The 14,348-nt window shown below is 37.6% G+C and overlaps 1 protein-coding gene across 1 annotated transcript in view; it reads left to right on the top strand.

Moving 5' to 3' along the window:
* The window catches only part of Tmem117 (transmembrane protein 117), a 374,448-nt gene that overhangs the window by 177,825 nt on the left and 182,275 nt on the right, over positions 1-14,348 (top strand). Inside the window, exon 4 of the mRNA XM_048365994.1 lies at positions 8,572-8,671. Within this exon, the coding sequence (XP_048221951.1) occupies positions 8,572-8,671 (100 nt within the window). The remainder of the gene's footprint in view (positions 1-8,571; positions 8,672-14,348) is intronic.

Below are 14,348 nucleotides of genomic sequence, written 5' to 3'. Positions count from 1 at the left end.
ACTTAAATCATTTGGTATCACAGCAAAAGTGCATAAAACCTCTAATGGTTAAAATAAGAATTGTGGTAGTATAAGATAAAATGAAAGAATGCACCAGTGTTAGCCATGTTATTGGTATTCAAATAAAGTCATTTACATAATAAAAATAAAACCATTAAATGAAACCATTACATTATATTTATTACTTCTTTTAGAGGAAAAAAGTTAGAAGTAAGAATCTAACCTAAAATGAAGAACATAGCTATCACTTTCTACAATCACACTGAAAATTTATTTGCTTGGAATATGTATTTGATCAAGAAGTAAAAGATATAAACCTATTGAATCATATTTTTTTTGGTGTGGTGTGTGTGTGTGTGTGTGTGTGTAAAATATCAATCCTGAGGCATGAACTCAGGGCCAGGGCACTGTTCCTGAGCTATTCTACTCAAGGCTAACACACTATCACTTGAGCCACAGCTCCACTTCCAGCTTTGTTTTTTTTCTTTTGGTGCTTTTAATTGAAGATAAGAGCTTCAAAGACTTTCCTGCCTGGATAGGTTTCGAATCATGATCCTTAAATCTCAGTCTCCTGAGTAGCTAGGATTACAGGTGTGAGTCAACAGCACCCAACTTGACTCATAGATTTAATTATCTAGTCTTACCAATTTGCTAAAGAATTAAGAATTAGCTTGCAAAATAATTTCACATGCATTCCATTAATTTCAATGAATACTTATCGATTCAATTAATACATTCAATAAATTAATTGATTCAGTTAATTAACAATTAAGAATCTTTAGCTATATATTCATATCACTCCAGCTATATATTCATATCACTGTGTTAGTAGATCAAGTGTGGTTACATCTAAATATGTATGTATGTGCATTTTAAAAAATGAAAACAGTTCTATTAACATGCATTAATTGTCCTTATTAACAGAGTTCTATGTGATATTTTAAGACCTATACATTGTGTCCCACACAAGTGAGATACTGAGTGGCTATTAAGACTAAGCATTTTTTCCAGGTCATAAGGGCATAGGCTAGGCTGCTGGATCATCCTTCCATCACTGTAACACATATGCCTGTGCTGACCATCTTAAGAAGAGAAAGGTCAATGTGCATTATGTAAAACATGGGCTACATACAGTAACCTGAAACCAAGGACAGGAATGGGAAGATGATGAACAAAGGAAGGGGTAACATTGACCAAGAAGCATGGAACTCAGAATCTGATCTATGGAATTGTAACTGCATTGTACAACTACTTAGTACTAATAATAACTTTTTAAAAAGAGAGAAAGGTTTACTTTTGTGCACCGTTTTAAAGGATTCAGTTCCTGGTCCGTTTGCCCCATTTGCTTTGGGGACTGTGGAGAAAGCAGCAAATCGGGGCACAGATGTGTGTTGGAGCTCCCTGGCTCACCTAGAGGGACTGAAAGCACAGAGGAAGGGGGGCGGGGGTGGAGTTCCACTGCCTCCTTCAAAGGATTTCTCCAAAAGCGGAAAGACCTCCCACTGGGAGATCTTAAACCTCCACCACCTCCCAACAGCACCACAGCCTGAGACCAAGCTTTTCATATATAGGCCTTTGAGAGGTGTCCCAAATCTAAATTATAGCACTTTGTTGTTGTTTTTTTGTCAGTCCTGGGCCTTGGACTCAGGGTCTGAGCACTGTCCCTGGCTTATTTTTGCTCAAGGCTAGCACTCTGCCACTTGAGCCATAGTGCCACTTCTGGCCATTTTCTATATATGTGGTGCTGGGGAATCGAACCTAGGGCTTCATGTATACTAGGCAAGCACTCTTGCCACTAGGCCATACTCCCAGCCCCAAATTATAGCACTTTGAAACCTAGGGCTTTCTGGTTCCACGAGTCCTACTCATCCAGCATGGCACATCACCTTATAGACATAAAAGAATCCACAATAAGGGAAAAAAGCTCACAGGAAAATGGGAAGCTGTTTAATTTAATTTAATTTTATTTTTTTGGCCAGTCCTGGGGCCTGGACTCAGGGCCTGAGAGCTGTCCCTGGCTTCTTTTTGCTCAAGGCTAGCTAGCACTCTGCCACTTGAGCCACAGCGCCACTTCTGGCCATTTTCTGTATATGTGGTGCTGGGGAATTGAACCCAGGGCCTCATGTATAAGAGGCAAGCACTCTTGCCACTAGGCCATATCCCCAGCCCAAGCTGTTTAATTTTAGATTAGGCATGGTCATAGACAAACCATGCATTGGTAGTGGTGATGACAGAAAAATAATATCGATTTGAGAGCTTTGTCAGAAATAAGTTCAATGGTTTAGAAATAACTTCAGTGATTAATCAAATGTGGAGTGTAAAAGAAAGGGAGGAATGGATGCTGTGTTAAGTCTTTGGACTTTGGCACCAATGAATTGAACAGAATCAGCTGAAGCAAGGTAAAAGACGGAAGGAAGAATTGATGTGTGGTGGATGTGTACACAAAATGGGTTTGAACTACGGAAATTCTATACACAGTCTCACATATGTCTTGCTTTATGAATATGTAGAAGAAATGAGTGAACAGAACTAGAAATATGAGTTAGTATTTTATCAATGAGGACTAGTAAGTCCAGATGCAATTTTAATCCTTTCAGGCTACTTTTTACAGCTCTTCAGAGAAGTTTTGACCCCACTATAGATATTTCCCATCCTTCCCTATGCTAGGCCTATCTCTGGAGGGTTTAAAAATTTTTAATTTTTATTATAAAGATGATGTAGAAGAGTTACAGTTATTTAGGTCAGGTAAAGAGTACATTTCTTTTTGGACAATGTCGCCCCTTTCCTCACTCTCTCTGGAGGGTTTTTAGATATGTAATGAACCCCATCAAAGCCTTTTAATAGTCAGCTATGAGGTATTTTAAGCAAAATTACTAAATTTTATTTATTTATTTATTTATTTATTATTTTTTTGGTACTGGTACTTGGGCCTAAACTCAAGGCCTGGGCACTGTCCCTTGACTTTTTTTTGCTCAAGGCTAATACTGTGTACCACCTGACCCACAGTTCCCACTATCTCTTTGATGGTTAATGGTAGGTAAGAGTATTGTGAACTTTCCTGCCTGTGCTGGCTTCAAATCATAATCCTCAGATCTCAGCCTCCTGTATACTTAGTATTACAGGTGTGAACCACCAGTGTCTGGCTAAAATGTGAGGTAGAAAATGGTGGAGTAAGTGATTAAAGATTCTTTATCATTTCCTTGTAGACATAGAGATTGGGAAAAGGTTAATGTAACAATTGTGTTTACTTCTGGGTCTTTTGCGGTGAAAAAAAATTCTTTTATCTCAACGCATTGAAAATACTTGGAGGTTTTGTGCGAGTTAGAATGTATGTCACGCAGGTCCGCGCTCATGTAAGTCAGCTCCTTCCTTGTGATTTACACGTGTACGAAGCCGACATCTTGTTTATGTTGCTCAGGCATGGCTGGCTGAGACAGCTGTGACATTCTAGGTCCATTTGGCCACAGATGGAATCTTCAGTGAAGTAGGAATCTGTATGGGTTTAATGGTCTGTATGTACTGCCTCCTATTAAATTTTCAAAGACTCAACACCTAAATCAGTGCTGACTACGTCCATTTCAGTTTAAGCAGTAGATGTCAGTGAACTAGAATTTTTATTTTTAGTGGCCAGGACTCTTACCTGTTTGACTGATTCATTCAGGGGTAGTCTTATCATTCACTTGGTGTGAATTTCTGCTCCATTTTATCATTTATCTCATAGCTTTCAAGAGGTGTGATAGTCTTAGTTGCTCATGTTGTTACGGTGGCCCAATAATTATTCATTGCTGCCAGATCCTGTATATTGGAGATTCTACTCATTTGTTATGGGCTTGATAGTTAAGCTGGAAATCTCCAGGAAACAATACAACAGAACATTAGATACTCCAAAGAAATTCATTTAGGATCTTTAAAGACTTCATCAATGATAGAGTTACCTGGAAGGCTCGAAGATTAGCAAGATTTTCTAGAGCTATGAATTTCAGTAAAATGCAAACAAATACTTAGCCAACTACCAAACCAAACTAAAATTTTATTTTGTTTTATTTTTTCAGTCGTGGGGCTTGAACTCAGGGCCTAGGCACTGTCCCTACTAAGTCTCTTAGTGTTCAAGGCTAGCACTCCACCACTTGAGTCACAGCACTTGAGTCACTTCTGGCCTTTTCTGAGTAGTTTATTGGAAATAAGAATCTCATGACTTGCCTGCCTGGGCTGGCTTTGAACTGTGATCCTCGGATCTCAGCCTCCTGAGTTGCTAGGATTACAGGTATGAGCCATCTGTACCCAACTTCAAACTAAAATTTTAATAGTGCCTCCTAGCAAAATATAAATTTGAATCATTTCTCCCAACACTGGGTATATGAAACTCCACAATTTCATTTTTTAGAGTGATATTCAAATTGGCTAAAATTGCTGATAAAAGTATGTGCATACTCTGTCTTTGGCAATGCTGAAGTATTACTAAATGTTAATGGATGTGCAAATGAGTAAGGGTTGAAAATTTTTATATCTACATATTTGTACCTTTTCCTCATATTTGTCCAGAGCAGCAAAAATATGAATAATAAGTAATCTTTAATGTATCACTGTTCACTGTTAAATATAGTAGGTATTTCATAAATTATCTGTGCTCTCTCTTTTGCATTGTTATAACAAGTCATACTTACCATGCGCCTATAGCCACAGGGAGGAAAATTTATTTTGTGTTGATATTTCATTCTAGGGGGAGTTAGAACAACTATCTTGTAGTCAAGGAGCTAGAAAAGAAGTTTGGAATAATAAAGGAAAAAAACCCCAAACAATTTAGTAATGTTTAGTGTCTTCTTATGTATAAATATTCTTACTGATTCTGTCTCATTTTATTGATGTTGCTAAGGTTTGATATACACAGGCATACTCATCACATATGGAAATATAAATGAATGATTTGATCATTCTGTAGTTTTCCAAGGTTAACCCATGTTTACTGATCACTTACTATATGTAGCTAGTACTCTGGGTAGTATAGAATCAATGGGGAAGAATATAGCCAAAATATTACCCTTATCTTCTTTTAGGTTATTTTTCCTCTTGATTTTCAGTGATATGGTCCTATCTCTTGACATCCAATTAATTATTGACAGATGCCATGTGTAACAATGTATGCATGATCTAGATATCTAGAAGATATTTTATTTTTATAGAAAAGGCTCATTCTTTCATCTACTAGGGGGAAAATAAAAATGGAGCCATGAAATAGCTGTGTAAAGCATAATTTATGTTCTTTAAGGATCTGTCCATCTGTGCTTTGGGCTTTGGGCTACCTATCCTGTATTTTTCTCAGATCACACTCTAGCAAGTTTTGAACTCCAGTGACCACCTCCTGACATTGCCAACCTACACAATCCTTTTGTGAGACTTCATTTTGTGGCCTCCTCCCCCAGTAAGTTCAGAATTTGTTCAGACTGTCTGGAAAGACCTGTCACATGATTGTTGTGTTCTCTTTTGGATTTCTCCTTTCTCTCTTGAATCTTGCCTCCCTAAATTTCCAACATTATCTCTCTAGTCCAGATTCCTATCCTCTTGCTTTTCAAGTGAGGCCAGAAAATGTCCTCAGAGAAATGACAGTTAACCTTTCAGTGGCTCTGACCTTTGCATAATTCTCATCACCATCATATCTTTTTTCTTTCTAGTTCTCATGTCACCTCTATAATGTCTTTAAGATTTTTAAAATGTTTTCTGTATGAATTCTTTTTCTCTAATATATAGTGTTTTTTTATCCTTAAGTAGTTGTACAAAGGAGCTGCCATTCAATAAAGCATTTTTTGAATACATTGATCCTTGGTCAATAAACCTCTTTTTATCATTTTCCCCATCTCTCCCAACTCCACCCCCTCCCTCAATTTTCTTAATTTTATAGGATTTACTTTGAATTTTATGATTTGCATTCTCACCTGCTTTTTCTCTTCAGTCTCATCTATCTCTTGTCCCTTACCCCAATTTCCCCTTTTGAGTACTTGTTTCCTGGTGCTTATTTTGTTGGAGTCTGAGTTAACCTTTCTAGGGAACTTCAACACTTGAGTTCTCTCCTGAAGCTACCTTAATTCAGTTATTACATTTGTACACTTGCATACTACCCTCAAGGTATTTATTTATGTATTTACAAATTAATTCTAGGTTCTCCATGACAGAAAAACACATCTTTTGTCTCTCTGGGCCTGATTTACTTCACCTAACATTTCTTTTCAAGTCTTTGTATTTCTTTGATTTTTTTTTAGGGAGCAAATTTTGTATCATTTTTGATTAATTATATTTGTTCTTGACTGCATCATTGATCTATTGTAAACATATCCAGGCATCTATATTTTTAGATACTGAGATACCAGAATGTTGCCTTCTCTGACACAGATCTGTATAGCCACAAGGAATGTAGCCTGGCATTTTTATCCTACCCCAATGTGTTTTAGAACTCACTGGCAAACCTGACAAGTAGGAAAATGACATTGAACACATGGAATGCAATGCCCAGTAACTATCCAGAGATGGTAGTGCTGAATGGAATCAACTTTGTTATCCACCATACCTCAGGAGTTTTCAAGGAGAAGCTACATACACTGGTGATTCTAAAGTGATTAAGAGCCCAGTTTGCAGTGGTTTTGAGGATCTGAAGTTTCTGCATACTACTATCTTTAGAGGTATTAATGTGCTGATCTACAATGTCTACCATAATTCATGGAGGAAAGTAGATCTGTGTTATTACAACTTCCCTAATACAGAAAGAAAGGGTGACATAATGACTAAATGTCTCTGAGCATCAGTAAAGTTGGAATTTAAATCTTGCCTGTTCACTAGATGCTTACTTTAAGCAAGTTGAAAAAAATTCTAAAAGTTAATCTTATGCCTGTAAAATGGAAATAAGCATACATTTTGTTATGCTTACATGGAGGAGACACTACTCAAAATGAATGTTGTAAGCATGCTCTTATGGTAATTACAAGCCTTTAGCTGCTATGGAAATTCATGGAATTAGACATCTACAAGTTTGGGGTGAAACCTCAACACATTTACACAGACCTTCTAATATAAGTAAATAAAATATGTGGAAAATGAACTACTTCATGAGTTTATAAGTTTGCTTTTGTTGTGAAATGAAATGATTTAAATATCCACTTATTTTGGGGTGACAAAACCACTTGAAATAACTGCAGAAAGAAAGACTAAATTGGTACGTTGTGCCTGTCAGTGAGTTACGAACATATTTCTTCATAATTTTTACTAGATAACAAACTTACAATTATTGATTGTAAAATTAATTTGGAAGAATCAAGTTTAACTAGTATTCCAAATTGTACAGGTATCATCATGAATAAAAAAGTAACAAAATTAAAATAAAAGAAGAAAACCTGGTGCCAGGGGCTCATGTCAGTAACTTTAGCCATTCAGGAGGCTGAGATCTGAGGACTGCAGTTTTCCAGGGGCTCATGTTGGTAAGTCTCGCTGTTCAGGAGGCTGAGACCTGAGGATTGCAGTTTGAAACCAGCCCAGGCAGGAAAATCCATGAGACTCTTATCTCCAATTTGCTACCCAAAAAGCCAAAGGTGGAGCTGTGGCTCAAGCGGCAACATGCTAGCCTGAGGGGAGGGGTGGGGGCAAGTTGGGGGGGCAGGCAACATGCAATGCTCAAGCCTTGAATTCAAGCTCCAAGACCAGGACAAATAAAATAAATAAATAAAAATACTGAGCATTAAAAAAAGAGAGAAAACTAATTCCATTTATTAGTTATGTGTTATTGACAGCCTGTTAGATGTTCTCTGAATCTCTCCCAGTTTTCTCAGAGAAATTGTAAAGTGGGAAAATAATAATTAGTAACAAACATTAGATTTGAGAAAATAAGATGTAAGTATCAGACACTATGGCCTTTTCTGTCGATATTTAACAACAAAAATTCATCTTTGCTGAATGTCTGAGTTGTGAAGAATATCTGTTCATATCAGAAGCAAATAAGAATTCGCTGTGCAAAAATAAAACAATAAGATTGAATATTCCAGGTATCGTTATGTCAGTAGTAATTTCAATCACACATGGTTCAGATCAAATTTCACATTGACTCTGCAGACATTCTCAAAACTTGACACTACCCAAGTGTGATATTATATCTGAAGCCTCGATCCACACCTTTTTTCCAGTTAATTCTGACTTTGACAGACCTGGAGTCCAGTTATCTCTTCTCTCCCCTTTCAAGTTCTGAGATCCAAGAATTGTTTTTGCTCTGCTCATCCTTGAGTGAGCATGAAATGCTGCCATGTCTGAGTCAGTTCGGGGTGAGTTTTCAAAGGTGCCATCATTCTTGCAGCTCAAATGCACAGGGTAATTGCTAGAGTCACAACCCAGCCTTCCAATGGAATTTGAAACTCACCCCCACACCCTCAAATTCTTCCCTTCCTTTCAAATGTAACAACAAATGTGCTGAGAGACAAATGTTAAGGGGAGAAAGCTTGTGGAGAGGGCAAGTCTCCCACATGATGGCTGAAGCAGGAAGTTGGGACTGGCTCGCTCACTAAATCTGGGCAATGTCTCCTGTGTTTGTTTCCACAGAGCATATATCATTACAGACTACATGGGCATCCGCAATGAGAGCTTCATGAAATTAGCGGCAGTAGGGACATGGATGGGGGACTTTGTCACAGCTTGGATGGTAAGAAAATTTTAACTTCTTTCATTTTCAAACTCATCTCACATGTAAAACACGTTTATAATGTTGGAAAGATGCTGCTTTTGATGCTGTATCTGGGATACAGTCGTTACTTTTCTTTTGAGTAGAACAAATTTATAAATATAGATAAGCCCAGAATTTGTGTACAATATCTATGAAATCTCAGAAGGAAATTTACCAGATCTAGATCTATCTATCTATCTATCTATCTATCTATCTATCTATCTATCTATCTACTATCTATCGATCACCAATATATGTACCATTGACATATGTATCTCTCTTCTTTCATGTATCCATGTATATATCAATGTATCTATGCACCTATGTATCTACCTATCATCAGTGAATTTATCTATATATGTAAATTTGTATATATGTATCATTTATGTATTTGTACATTTCTATGTATCAAGCAACCATCTATGTATCTACTTACATATCTGTCTACATAGCTATCAATCAATCTATCATCTACCTACCTAACTATCTAGATATAAACAAATGCTTGTATTTGAGCCTACAGGCAAATAAACACTTTTTAGCAGAGAATTTTCTCCTGTGCAAGTCTGAATAATTGTGCCAAGACTGATGTTTTTAGTCACAATTTCCAGGTAAATAAGGTAGTCTTTCCTGCCTTAGAAGACCATAGGAAACATTCTTTCAGGACTTTAAAATAGATCTCTATGTTTTTGCTTCTCACCTTGAATATATGAACTTAATGATAAGAGTTTTAGGAATTCTTTTAATTTCTTGCACATGATTAGTATTTTATTATTATAAGCCTGCAACGAGTAACCTACATTTCATTTTGAGCTCATCTATTAAGAAAGTAACTTGTGTTTTTAATCATTAGATTAGCTAAATTTAAAGATGTCAGGTTGCTAATTGTCTTTAGGTATCATATACTTGTAAAAGAATCAGAGTGAAAAGAGGGTAATTCTCATAAAGATAGAACACTTCACTGACACCTTTCATGAGTGCAGTTAATTCCCTTTGCTAGGCCATTCACTGGAAAATGAGAAGACCTAATAAAGAAAATGTAATACCTGACTCCAATAAGATTGGCATGTGCATACTTTTACAGATATGTCCTGACTTTTATAGCTACATGATCACAGCAGAGGCCCTGCTATCTTTATTCAACTCTTTGCTTTTTACCTAGAACAGATATTTTCAAGCATCAAGAAGCAGTTCTAATTTAGCTGTGGATTATCCTTGAACAGGGTTAAGAACAGAACTGCATAATGATTTTTAGGTAAACATTGACAGACTAGACAATGGCACAGTAGGCTCTGCTTCTAGGCTTGTGTATTCACAAGCGTGATAACAAAATCAACCAAGGACATGTCTCTCAATACATAGTCTGGTCATTGAGTGGAGTGTGACTGTTTAAGACAAAGGCTTTGTACATCCTTTCCTGCCCCCCCTTTTTCTCAAATGCTGACAGAACAGATGACCAGATATATTGCATTTTATTAACATCCAGATGGAAACTCCAAAATGATTTATTTATAATCTCCAGAAATAGCAATTAGAATAGAATAGCTATCAAGAGCAGGCTGCCTTCTTTCAAAATTTTCATTTTCACTGAGGAAAGTTGCTTAGGAGACACAGGTGGGCAATGATGGCTCATTCCTATAATCTTGGTTTATATTTCAAGAGGTTGAGATCTGAGGGTCATGATTCGAAGTCATTCCGGGCTAGAAAGTCTGTGAAACTTTTCATCTCCACTTAACCACTAAAAAGCCAGAAGTAGAGCTATGGTTCAAGTGGTAGAGTGTCTTCCTTGAGCAAAATATCTAAGCAGTGCCCAGGCCCTGAGTATGCACATAAATACACATAATAATGGGAAATACAGAAGCTGAAACATATAGTATCTTTGAAATTTGGGAAGATTTTTTGAAACTTTTAATTTTTTTTTCTAAATTAACTATGGTTATAATTTTGACTTTATGGTGAATCTGTTCAATAAAATGGAAAAGAGGGCTAGATCAAGAGTTCAGAAATTACCAGGTACCAGTGGCTCACACTGGTAACCTTAGCTACTGAAGAGGCTAAGATCTGAGTATCTCGGATTGAAGCCAGCCCCTGGGAAGAAAAGTCTGCTAGACTCTTATCTCCAGGTAACCACCAAAAGACCAGATGTAATGCTGTGGCTCAAGTGGTAGAGCACCAGCCTTGAGCAAAAGAAGCTAAGGGACAGTGCCCAGACCCTGAGTTCAGGCCCCAGAATCAGCACACACACACACACACACACACACACACACACACACACACACACACACACACACGATGAGTTCAGAAATCATTATTCACTGAGCCTGTCAACTTCCAGAAATCACATATAGTCCTCAAAGGCCAAGTTCACCCAGTTCGTAAAAAGGTTTACTAGTTCATATCTTTGTTAGATGTTTTCTGTAAAGATTACATGTGTAGCCCTGTAATAGGACTTAAAATGCTAAAATATAAGTAGATAGAAGTGTTGTTGGCTGGGCCCTGACCCTTGAAATAATGGTGAAGATAGGTCATTTATAAAACCTCACGTTGCCTGGGCCTCTTGTGTCTTAGCTGGGGTGGGGCCATCTCACACTGTTCCAGGAAGAAATTTCCTCCCAGCTAACCAATGCAGAATTCAACTGAACTGAGGAAGTCCATTGCTTTCTGGATTTGCTCCAACCTTGAACTTGAGCAAAGTCAAGGTACAGATAAAAAAGACCAGAAGACTCTTACCTCCAATTAATCACCAAAAAGCCAGAAGTGGAGCTGTGGCTCAAGTGGTAGAGCACTGGCCTTGAACAGAAAGCTCAAGGATAGTGCCCAGACCCTGAGTTTAAGTTCCAGGATCAGTATAAAATAAACAAAAATAAAATCTAAGACTGAATGTCAGGATAACCATGTTCTAGGTTTAGCCATATCACATGACTTGGAGTCCCACAAATCTCCGATTTTCCTCTCTCTCTCTCTCTCTCTCTTTCTGTGTCTCTCGGCATATATTTTAGAAACATTGGCCTTTCCCCATTAGACTCAGGGATTGAAATAGCAGAGGCAATATTGAGCTCTCCCGCTTGGAAAGTGCAGTCATGCAGCAAGCATTCCCAGAGCACATCACTTCAGTCCTCACTTCTATCTACTGGAGGGGCAGGAAGTGTCCACATAAATATTTATATGTCTACATATGTGGGCACTGATAACATTTTTAAAAATAATACTTTTCCTCATGAGAGGCGTCTCAGGTAGCTTTGACCTTCATGTACGTAAGAATTCTCAGTATGAATTGAATAGCAATGATGGAGTTGACTTGCCACGGGAAGGCAAATGACTATCCACATTAACAGTTGACACATGCCTTTTCATGTATTTAGGAAATGAAGGGTTTTCCTTTGTGGAAATAATAAAAAAATTCTATAGCTTAAAAAGAATATTTGGTCTGATGTGCCCCCCCAAGACAAGACTGATATCAAACAATCTGAGAACTATTTGGGGGTTTTCACATGACTGAATGTCTAGCACTAGCAGGTACAATTTTGCCTGGGGAGCCAGCATGAGAGGCCCTCACCCTTCAGGAGCCCTGTGCAGACACAAAAATATATAATACCAGGTAGAGGTCACTATTTTTGTTGTTATTGTTAAATAGGTTCTTAAAATTGAAATAAAAGAGCCAAAGACTCATGCCTAATATCCTAGCTACTCAGGAACCTGAGAACTGAGGATTGCAGTTCAAAGCCAGCCCAGTCAGGAAAAGAATGTGAGACTTTGTATCTACAGTTCACTACCAAAGAGTCAGAAATGGAGCTGGGCTCAAGCATTGGAGAGCCTCCCTTGAGTGATCAAGGTAATGGGTAGTACCAGGTCCTGAGCTCAAGCCCGAGTGTGCCTCTTCCTGTTTATCCAGTAGTAACCATCCCCTTTCCCTAGCCTCAGCTACTTTGCTACATCATGCTTGCCTTGCTCTTAATGGTGGAAAGTAGAATGAGTCATGATGGGGACAAGGCTTGATGTTTTCTGAGGCCATACACTGCTTATCTCCTCCCAGTTGTCACGGGACATTGCATGGATTTGTCATATTATTCGTAGGGTGTTCATTTGCAGATTGAGAGATTCTACCATGAAATGATGTCAGTCACATGACACAGTTGAGCTCCCTATCAGGTAATTTCACTTGCTTTTTTGGTGGCTTAACTGGAGATAAGATTCTCAGGGACTTTCCTGCCAAAGCTGGCTGTGTACCATGATCCTCAGATCTCAGCCTCCTGAGTGCTAGGATGACAGGTCTGAGACACTGGTACCTGGCTTGTAACTTTGCTGTAATTTGATGTGATTATTATAACTTTATAAAACTGTGCATAACTTTAATATTTTTTTCTTGGAATCTGGCAAGCAGGATCCACTAACATCTGACTAACTATGCTTGTTGCATTGTAGATACTTTATTATAAAAATAAAAATATATTATTTTATTATCAAATAATAAATCATCAAGCTGGGCACCGGTGGCTCACCCCTGTAATTCCAGGCAGGAAAGTCCATGAGACTCTTATCTCTAATTAACCACCAGAAAACCGGCAAGTGGCACTGTGACTCAAGTGGTAGAGCACTAACCTCTAGCACAGCTCAGGGACAGCACCCAGGGTGAGTTCAAGCCCCATGACCGACAAATAATAATATTAATAATAAATCAAATTTGTCATTTAAATAACATATTTTCCCTTCTGTTTTTCACACATGTTCTATTTTTTCAGAAATATTTTATAATGAACATTTCTATTGCTGTCATCTTTGTGTCATTCATTGTGAACTTTCCTTCTTTCCTTGACTAGCGCCTCCTTGAATGGTTCTGGAAACATCCAACTATGTTCACAGTTGTGTCCTAAGCACTCATCTTGGAAACAGGAATAAAATAGATGCCCAAGAAATCTTCTTTTTTAAAGAACTGATAGGCCATAAACACATAGATGTACCAAGTTTCATTTCTGTTTTTCTGATTTCAGTTTTATGATTGCAGTGGATAGGTGTTCTAGAATGCCAGGCCTAGAGAGAAAAGAGAGCCATAGTGTTTGAAGCATGTCCATATCAAGTATCAACATACACTCTTCTTCCTCAGCCCTCCTCATTAGGCTGTGAATTTACTTGTGCTAGATTTCTTTTCAAAACCGTGAAACACATACTTGTGAAGAGCCTTGAAGGGAACTTTTACCAGAATGGTGATGGAAGCCTTCTGCATAAAAAACAGGAGAATAAAGGAAAGGCCCATCCTTGCAACTCTTTTAGTCATTGCTAGAAGTGACAAGTCCTACATTTAGCTGAAAGGGAAAAAAGAACCTGGGTTGAAATCTAGTTCTTCCATTATTTGAGTAAGGAGAGATTTATCCTTAAGATAGGAAACTAGAACTTCAGTGAAGACTTAACACTTAACAGGGTGGTGTATACAGAATTATTTGTACTCCTCAGTTAATATTTATTTATGAGTCTACAGAAGAATAGGGCAAGAAACTACTGATGCAGCACTTAAATGTATTCCCTCTAATGTGTGGCGATGTAGGAATAAACTCCTCCTCTTTATAACTAAGCCAATTTAAAAAAAGTAAAGTATTTACTTGAACTTAAATACAGAAAATACAGAAATAACATTTACAATTAAGCATACAAATCTAAAATC

Source organism: Perognathus longimembris, chromosome 1 (genome assembly GCF_023159225.1).
Source record: "Perognathus longimembris pacificus isolate PPM17 chromosome 1, ASM2315922v1, whole genome shotgun sequence".
NCBI classification, from domain to species: Eukaryota; Metazoa; Chordata; class Mammalia; order Rodentia; family Heteromyidae; genus Perognathus; species Perognathus longimembris.
Note: the sequence above shows the minus strand (reverse complement) of the source record. Positions and strands in the feature narration are given on the sequence as shown.